Source organism: Gekko japonicus, unplaced genomic scaffold (assembly GCF_001447785.1).
Source record: "Gekko japonicus isolate JY-2015 unplaced genomic scaffold, Gekko_japonicus_V1.1 scaffold23, whole genome shotgun sequence".
Classification (NCBI taxonomy): domain Eukaryota; kingdom Metazoa; phylum Chordata; class Lepidosauria; order Squamata; family Gekkonidae; genus Gekko; species Gekko japonicus.
Window position 1 is genome coordinate 2,890,158 of NW_015163094.1, and position 10,127 is coordinate 2,900,284.

At 43.3% G+C, this 10,127-nt stretch overlaps 1 protein-coding gene across 4 annotated transcripts in view; it reads left to right on the forward strand.

The window, feature by feature from the left end:
• The window catches only part of MGMT (O-6-methylguanine-DNA methyltransferase), a 313,417-nt gene that overhangs the window by 226,625 nt on the left and 76,665 nt on the right, over positions 1 to 10,127 (forward strand). For all 4 annotated transcript variants that reach the window (XM_015406542.1, XM_015406543.1, XM_015406544.1 and 1 more), the window contains one exon: positions 8,005 to 8,165. In XM_015406542.1, coding sequence (XP_015262028.1) covers positions 8,005 to 8,165 — 161 coding nt within the window. The remainder of the gene's footprint in view (positions 1 to 8,004; positions 8,166 to 10,127) is intronic.

The window sequence follows — 10,127 nt, forward strand, 5'->3', positions numbered from 1 at the left end:
GGCAACCCTATCAGGACTGGCCCCAATGTGTTTTCTCCCAAAGGCCAAAGTAGGTGACAGGACCAAGCTTAGTTGCCTACCAACAGGCACTGAGGGGAATGTAGGGTTGCCAGCTCTAAGGAGGGAAATACCTGGAGGTTTTGGGGGTGGATTCTGTAGAGGGCAGCATTGGGCGGCGGGGGGGGAAGGACTCAGCAGGTATAATGTCATAGGGTCTACCCTCCAAAGCAGCCATTTTCTCCAGGGGAAACTGATCTCTGTCATCTGGAAATCAATTGTAGCAGTGGGAGATCTCCAGGTCCCACCTGGAGTTTGGCAACCCTAGGGGAAAGTGTGCTGCACAGCAGGGGGTTGAAGAGAATGGTTTGATGGCTGCTGGGCCAAGATTGGCAACAATAGTTCCCCAGGAGCAAATAGCTGGGTTGGAGGGTGGAGTCTATGGCACTGTAACCTGTCTGAGGTCCCCATCTCCCCAGGCAGCTTTTAAAACATGATCCTGGGACCTACACACCACCAGACATTCCAACTGCCTTGCGGGGGGGGGAGTATGAGGTGTGGAATGGAGTGAAGTCCAATCAGCTTCCATATGCAAAAGACCTTGAAGGTTCCATATGCAACTGACATTCCAACTGCCTTGCGGGGAGGGGGGTGAGTTTGAGGTGTGGAATGCAGTGAAGTCCAATCAGCTTCCATATGCAAAAGACCTTGAAACACTGGGCGGGACTGCACAAAGCAGCCAGTCAACCCAGCCAGCGTCTTCTGACTGACAGTTCAAGCGTCCATACACTAAAGGAGTGCATTTTAGAACTTTGGCACCCACTACTCTTCCGGCCTAACACTAAAGGGGCCAAATTTAAAACGTTCAATATAGAACGTTGCTATTCAATTATAATAAGGGAGAGATATTGTTTTGCCTGAATTCTTTGCTATCTAAAGAATGGTATGGAAAGAGTCTATTCATTTTATGTCTTTGTCTACAGAATACTTTATATCTGGAATATACACAGGAGCGTAAAGTTGGCAACGTTGTCTATCTGCTGTCATTCTCCTAGAACTGATCACTGTCTCCCCCTCTCCATTCTGTAGATTGTAGAGATCATAGTTAGATTTGTTTGTTTGTTCAATTTATACCCCGCCCTCCCCACCAAAGCAGGCTCAGGGTAGCTTACATACGGATAAAAACATAAATAAACAATTATAACACTCATAAAACCTTCAAAAAACAATTTTGTAAAGTGCTAGCAAGATATATAATAAATACTTAAAGATGACGGCGACATTCATATTAATACGTTTTGTGGTCTGCTTTGCTCGTCAGCTCCTTGATCTTTGTCATATAGATGTGGTGGCACAGGATGTAAATGGTGGAACCAAGGAACAGGGCTCTGTCTCTATCAGTTGTTGTTAACGTTGGTAGTGATGGTATTGTTGTTGTGGTAGCTCCCTAATCGAAAGCCTGGTGGAAGAGCTCTGTCTTGCAGGCCCTGTGAAACTGTAGAAGGTCCTGCAGGACCCTGATTTCTTCTGGGAGCTCATTCCACCAGTACAGAGCCGCCACCAAAAAGGCCCTGACCCTGGTTATAGCCATCTAGATGCTAGAGGATAGCCCTTTTTGCCCCACAGGTAATTGACAGTTGCAAAAGAGGTGTATTTGTGTGTGTGTGTGTGTGTGTGTGTATGTGTGCTATGCAGGGCCGGCTTTGATACTAATGGAGGCCAATTTAATTCTTGTGGTATGTCACAAAGCCTCTTGTGGGCCATGATACTGAGGGGGCTATGCAGGGCCGTAGCCAGCACGCAGTGGGGCTTTAGGGGCTCCTCCCCCTATTGATTTAGGGGGAGCACCAGCCAGCAGACGGGAGCTGCAGCCCCAAGAGTCTGGGCTCCTTGGAATTCCTTTGCAGCGGGTAGTGGAGAAAGCTCCACTCCTGGGCTCTCCTGCAACTTCCCAGCCCGGCGCCCCGCAGCAACTCATTGGCGCACCCATGTGCTGGGGGTTCTCCAGCTGCTTCTCAGCCTGGTGGACATGGTAGAAGCAGTGATGGCTAGAGCCCTAGCTGCTCCCCAGTGAAGCTGTGCAGATCCGGATGCCCTGCATCCCCCCCCCCACTGGCCTCTAGATGTGTGTGCAGAGGAAAGTATCTCTCCCACTCCTCTTCCTCTTTTTCCTCCCAGCCACTTTTCTCCTTCACAGGCAGGGATTCCCTCTTTCTCCTTCTCTCTTATGGCTCTGCAAGTGGACAGTTTATTGCCGGGGACAGACAGAACAAGTACTTGAAAGGGTGTGTGTGTGTGTCCAAATTCAGCCTTCTTTCTAGGAATCTGGGCTGTGTCCCTTCCCTCTCAGAAATATTGTTAAAAACTCACAGATGGGCCCTCTGTGTCTTTTTCTGAGATGGCTGAACAGCACTAGATGCTCTGGGAGTGCAGCCCCATGCAGAGTTCCTCCAGAGTAGCCCTATTGAGCTGCATAGGGCATCACGGATGGCAGCCTAGCTGAAGCTCTTCATGGAGAGGTCAGATTTTCCTTCCTCTGAAGCACTGAAAGGGTTAAATCCACCAAGCTGCTTGCTGGAGAGGCTGGGCAGAGTCCTTGGGAAGTAGCCCTGCAGCCGAGAAGAGCCGAAGAGGCAGTCAAGTGGCAGGCTGCCTCCTCAGAGAAGAGTCACATGACCCCCCCCCAATCCCAAAGCCCATGCCAGAAGATTTCCTGGCTACAGGGCTGGTACTATGGGTGTTAAGGCAGCTCAGCAGGTGGGAAGGTGTATGTGACTATGGCAGCATTACACAGGTCTCCCATCCTTGGTGTTCCAGACCATCCCTAACAATGGGGCATGTGGAGGATGTAAATGGTGGCTTTTGTGGGGAAGTTCATCAGCTCCTTCAGCATCACCAAAGTGGTGCAGTCAGCCCTGTTGAAGGGCATCTTAGTGACTGTTGAGCCCTTGAGGAGCAAGGAGATTCTGTGCAATGCCGATGTGTTGAGCGCATCAGTCTTCTGCCAGGTAGCCAGCAGCAAAGTATCTGTCTTCCCATCATACAGTATGGCTTGAATGGCAGCCTCAGGTGTCTGCTGTGTCTGGAAATCCATGGGAGTCCCTAAGTGATGGTAGCTCTTTCTGTTGGTGAGAGCCAGCATGCTGTAGTGGTTAAAGTGTCAGACTAGGATCTTGGAGACCCAGGTTTGAATCCCCGTGCTACCACGGAAGCTTGCTGGGTGACTGTGGGCCAGTTATATACTCTCAGCCTAACATACCTCACAGGGTTTTTGTGAGGATAAAATGGAGAAGAGGATAATGATATAAGCTGCTTTGGGTCCCCATTGTGGAGAAAAGCAGGGTATAAATGAAGCAAATATTAATCCCGAGGGCATAGCCTGACTAGTTGATCAGTTAGGAATATTGCAGGTGATGTCAGATTGATGTAGCCAGTTTCATCTTACATAGACATATAATAAACAAGGGGAGAGCACTCTTGTTGTATAGGGAAAAGGTCTGGTAGAGCACCCCAAGCTGGGGGGGGGGGCTTTGGCTGCCACCAGCCATAAATGTTTTGGGAGAAAATGCCACTACACATCTTGGTATGCTCAACTAAGACTAAGGAGCTGCAAAAGAAGAGAAAGCAAGATCTGAAGGAAGTTAACCCCTCCTTATTTATTTATTTAATTTATACCCCTCTCCCCCCACACACAGGGAAATCCCTTCCCTGATGCTGAGCTGTTGAGACATGTTTGTTGAATGTTCAAAGAGATATAACAACAACTTATTCTAAGTAAAACAAACAGAGTTTATTTAGACACAAAGAAGTAGAAGGCCAGTGAAAATTTGAATGAATAGAAATCTAACTGGACTCAGGTAAAATCAAAAGCAAATAAAAAAGTAAACACACAAGGCCAGCTAAACACAGTAGATGGTATAATATAAAATACCTTTTGGTAACAGATTTAAATACCAGAATCTAGCCTTTCTCTTTCACTGCAGACAGAGAAAGAACAATGAGCCAGCAGCTTAGGGTCCCAGTTTGAACTCTAGAGTCCAGTTCTCCCATTGGCTGATTTCCAGGAGAAATCTGGTTTGCGGGGACAGCTCTTGCCCCTCATCTAAAGCTATTATGTATTGATCCAGGACAGCACTGTGAATAGACTGAGCATGAGTTACTTGAACAATGGGCCGCCAGGATCCTGGGATGGACCTATTGATTTAGGGTTACACTGTAAATAGCCAATCACGGGGAGTGGGGGTGTGTGTTGTTTTGCATGAATATAAGCAGGGCTCAGCTCCACAAAGTTTGTCTTTGAGTTAACTGAAATCACTAAATAAATATGAACTGATCACTAAATGCATCTTGAACCCAGTATATTATAAAAGCCAAGTGCTTTTCCAAGGCCAATGTAGAAGTGCAATGTAAATCCCTTCTGGGATTTGATTATACTAACAGAGAGTTCCATTTCAGATGCAGAGAAAAAGATTTTGGTGGAGGGAAGCAGAATGCTAAGGTGCTACAACTTCAGAATGCCGTGTGATTTTGTCCTTTTGTAGATGGTTCTACATAGCACCGCTCTGGTGGACAGTTGTGGTTTAAAGACAGCCAAGCACCTGCTTGCAGACCTGCAGTCTGTGAGCACTGTTCATGCTGAAATACAAGTTACTTGACTTAAGTGATGTGTCAATATTTCTCCTTGTTATTGGTCTAGCAGTTTCAGTTTTTTTACATTTATGAATTATAGAGATCGATTTTTCTACAGAGAAGCTATCAAGATTGTACTTCATTGTGCTGAAACTGTACAATTGATTTTACATTTGTAGTTGGTTATTTAAAGTGTTTGTATGAACTCCTGTGTGTGTCATTTCCCAGTATGCTCTCTGATGCATTAGGACTTATTCATGTGTCTCGGGGTTTATCAGGCTTTGCCATTAAATACAGGAGTCTTGTCTGAGTTTGTACTGAGATGGGATTGGAGCCTTAGGTATAGTAAGTATAGCAAGGATAGAGCTTTCTGGAGCCAGCCTAATGTATTTATATATCTTTTAAACTTGAAGCTCTGAAGTCAACCCAAATCCATCATATAGCTTCACAAGAGTGCAGTGGACTACTTGTCATGTATAGCTGAAACCTAGCTCTTCCAATAATTATTCCTTATAGCACCCACTCTATGTTCCAGGCAAGTGGTCAATTTCTTTATAAAATTAGAATAATTTCATCATTACTAGTGGTAGGAAAAGACAACACTAGATGCTTGGAGGTAGTACTTTGATAAATAAGAGGATTATCTTATATCTTATTGTTTGAGCATATTTGGGATGACGCACAGGGCATACATTAATCATGTGGCTCTTTTGGTTGATAGGAATTCCAGCCCCCCCCCCCCCCCCCCGAATCCTCCAGCAAGGAATAATGGACCTGAAAATTTTTGGAGTTCTAAAAAAAGAATCAGAATTCTGAAATGGTATACAGGACACAAATATTCCAAAAAATATTAATATGGAACTCATTCCTGAAATCTGAATCTGAAAAATTCAATTTTTTCCCCGTGTAAACCTCCCTAGTTGAGGTGGTGGGCAGGCAGAGTTTTCCAGTGGTGCCCAGGGTTGAATATTTTTGTGAAACATTGCACTATATCTTACTGCCTGTCTTCTCAAAAAATGGAATATGTGACAACCTATGCTTTTAAAAAATGTTCCAACTAAAAGTAAAAACACTCCTTTCATTTGTTAGCTTAATACTTTGTGACCTTTGGATAGGATGAGGTGGTATTGCACATCAGATTTGTGTGTTGCCAGTACTTCACTTGAAACAATGACAAAGTGGACAGAAAAAATGACATTTAAGTCTGACACTGCTGCTGTTGGAAAATATTAAATTATTACAGTTTAAATTTTGTGCATGTTTGTAAATTGAGGGTACTTTTCAAAAGATGGTGTGACTTCTGTATGTGCAAACTGGAATGAATGTTCCCTGCCCCCCAAAGTGAATTTGTCTGTGATTATATTTTGCTTTCCCTTAGTCTGAACTTGTATTTTTGCTGGGTGCAACTTATATGCTACTACTATCAACTATGATATTGTGATATCACGGTTTTCTAGAACCCAAAGTGGAGCAACTCCCTTGCTTGTGCTGATAGGAATTGTGTTGAAATTGTTTGCGCAGAAGGTTGGCTCTTTGCTTATTTTGCTGTAGCAGCAGTTCAGATGATGATTGGCATGTGAAGATTATCTTTTGCTATTTGGTTAATGCCCTGTATGCTCGCTGGTAAAGAGGCAAGAAGATTTTTTTTTTTTTAAGATTTCAGTACAACAAGACAAGAAGTCATTATTTGTATGTTCTGCCCACTGGGGAAAGTCCTGAGAATTTTTGAACAACCTTATGTTGCAGCTCGATAATGATTTGGATTTATGGATTCTAGTACAGAAGGCCCCCACTGTCATCCTCACTGTTAACATGAATACTGTCTTTTCATACTCATTTTAATGAAAGTGAAAAGGATTATGAATAGTTCAAGACTTTGTATTAGAGAGTAGGAAAAGTGCACAAATAGTAATAGTAAACTTGAAGTGGCGGGGGTGGTGGTGGTCTGGAGCCAGAAGCTTTTGATCTTAATGAAATTCCTATTTATTTGAAAATAATACATTTTCCCCTTAGAATAAAAATTACCTGTGTAACAAGTATGAATAAGTAGGTGATCCTAGGAAAACTTTGGAGCAGATTTCTGCAGCAGAAATGAGTTGGGTAAATCAGGAGTATGCAAATATATCAGTGTAAGTTATATTTTATGAGTATCAAATTAAGCCAGAGCCCCCCTGAAGAGTGGGCAGATGTTCTGAACTGTTGCATTTAAACTAATTCCTAACGTGAAAATACAGAAGAATATTTCATCCGTGGCCATGGGTCACTTTGTAACTCTAGCACCTCCTTGGTTTTATAGCCACAAAGAGGACAGTAGTAATACAGAACAAATGATCGGGGAATCGAAGTAGATAAAGAAGAAATGTTCTTCATTAGGGCCTTAAATTTCAACTGCTTTAATATAAAATAGTGATGCTGAAAATATTTATGTATTTATCCAATTAATACCCCGCCTGCCCCGCAAGCAGGCTCAGTGTTTTGAACACTTATATGTTTCTATATTTTGAACACTTATATGTTTCTATTTTAGGATCCATATACGTAGGGTCAAGCTATTCTAAGTTTCTGATGGCAAAGATTTCTGTAGGCTTCTGTGGCATTTTCAGTCACCTGTAGTCTGCTTTTACTCTGCTGGAAACACAAGTCCTTCTCCTACTTAATGCTTTCACTTTTCTCACTACCTGTGCATGTCTCACTTAAGCAGTCATACCTTCCCATGTGAAGTTTAATTTACTTGCTTAATTTCTGTAGGAATTGCTCTTCTTAGTAAAAATGATTAACACTTTTACTGTGCAATCCTAAGGAGAGTCAAACATAAGAACATAAGAGAAGCCAGTGTTGGATCGGGCCAATGGCCCATCCAGTCCAACACTGTCACACAGTGGCCAAAAATACCAGGTGCCATCAGAAGGTCCACTAGTGGGGCCAGGACACCAGAAGCCCTCCAGTCCCATAGACTGGAGTAACTCTTCTTAGGATTGCACTGTTACTGTTGTTATTCAGAAGTGTTTACTTGGCTAAAAAGGAGTGAATTTGTTTTACAGTTGAACAAAAGAGACTTCTAAAATTTCTGAGGCTTGAAATTATTATTATTGCAGGCATCAACAAAGAGTTATAGATTTTTCAAGTCTGGTGGGGTTGAAGCATCCAGTGCATAAGTAAGAACTATCCGGACTTCTCTGCCTATCTGGAAATATAGCTGCTATATTGCTGTTTCTGTTTTTAAGCTAATTCTCATTTATCCAACCAATTAAGTCTGTGTAAAGTTCTTTAATAAATATCCCGTTAGATTGTTTTGAAGCATTCTAAAAACAAAACAAAACCCAATCATTTTGCAGTTAGAGTATGAAACTTATTAAAGTAATGTTATCACTCTTCCAGCACTATGGAATCCTTGGTTTCTTGTGAAGTATGTGAAGCCCCAGAGGAAATGACAGCGCCACTGAAACAGTGTGTTGCCTGGCTTCAGGCCTATTTCTGTGAGCCCTGGATGATAGAGAAACTGACAATGCCTCCTTTTCACCATCCACTTTTGGAACAAGGTTTGTAAATCTGTTTAATACAATTTTATTCCACCTTTCCTCCAAAGGGCTCAGGTTGGTGTCTATAGTTGCCCTTCCCTTTTTATTCGTACTATTCTGTGTGGTAGGTTAGGCTGAGAGAGTGTACGTGAGGCTAGATCAACATATGCAACTGAATGAAGTGGGTAGACTAGGGCATCCAATTGAATGAGGTGATAGAATAGGGCATTCTATTGATGAATGCTGACACATAAAGCAACACTCCCAGTAGTGAGGAATGACAACCTTACATGCTCAAAGGAATTCTAGTAATTAAAGGTTATATGTTATGGTTCTATGTTAGCATTTTGCATATTTAGGGTGGTATGCAGGGTATACTGTAGTCAAGTGGCTCTTTTGGCTTATGAGAATTGTGAATGGGGTTGTCCGTGACCTATGGAGTATCACTCACTACACTACACTGACTTGTATTGTAGGATTATCATATGTGGTGCTGTTAAATATGCCCTTTTGATATTGTTCCAGTAGTGTGAGAGTCACTTATCCACGAGTAGTTCCTACATGGCTGTGAAATAGTTAAATGACTCTAGTTAGCAGAAACTGATTACCCAAAGGTGTCAGTTCCATGATGGGGTGGAGCATAAGGTTGAGTTAAACATTCTCCCAGTCTTATGGGAGGTGCTCACAGATAAGTGATTGGTCAAAGCTGGAAGAATGTCTAAAGGGTACTTCATATAATATCTTAAATGTGTCTTGACTGTTAGTCATCACAGAGATCACATTTTAATTTAATTGGCTACACTAGCAACTAGACATTTCACAATGACTGGGACTTCCGGTTTATAGTGACACGCTGGCGGACGCATCTCCCGGACCTCCCGGGGATGTGATCTGCGCACAAGCGGAAAGGGGGGGGCGATGGGTCGCTACCTCCCGGAGACTTCGCAAAAGGCTCCTAGCTTTTGAGGGGTGGCCTCTTCGCCAGTGCGATGCTGGGGAATTGAGGCGCTGCTCCGCCCCGACTGTCCTGCCGCTGAGTGTCCGTATGGATCTAGAGCCGCTGATCCGGACAAGCGTTGGAGATGGAGCGTTTTGAACGTGTGCCAAGCGAGGTCGTATGACCAACAATAAACTGTGAGTCGGGTTAAAGCGAAATGAGAATTTAAAAAGAAAACTACCCCCTGGGAATGATGAAAAAAGCGAGCGGGGGAGTGGCCCCTCCCATACTCATGAACTAAACAACGAAATACCAAGGAGGGAGCGGAAGAAAAAGCATTGAAATCTGTTTTGAGAGACTTACCAGGGCGCAGATAAGGGTAAGGGCATATTTCAGAGTCTTCCATAACAGTAAACAATCCATACAGATGATGGGGAAGAGGAAGACAAAACAGAAAAAGTGAAACCAACCGGGATCTTGAGCCCTCGACCGGAAGAGACCACTGAGTTTTCTAAAATGTTGGCAGATTCCTTGCGCCCTCTGCTGGACCAGATGACTAACATCAAACAACAGCTGACAACTCTAAACCAGAATCTTGCAACTCAGCAGCTCCAACTGACTGAGACTTTAAAAATAAGGGAGCAAATGGATGAGAAGGTGAAGGAAATGGACACCAACACTAAAAAAAGTCAAGAAAAAGGTGCAAAAGCTGGAAAAGCTGGAAAAGAAACAAGCCTCGGAAGAATCACAACTTCTACAGCTGCAAATGGAGGTAGCAAATCTGGTCCTACGGTTTCTAGGGGTCCCTGAATCGAAAGGTGAGAATATAAAGCAACTTCTGAGTGAAGCATTAGCCCCAGTTACAGATTGGAAAGCGGAGTATCTTGCAAGCTAAATGGATGTGGTTTATAGGTCCTATTTCGTGGACATCAAAAAGAATAATCTGCCTGGGGAAATAGTGGCTAGATTCTCAAAGCGACATGTGAAGGATTCTATCCTGAAAGCAACTACAGGAACACCTTTGAAAATCGGGGACAATACCATTA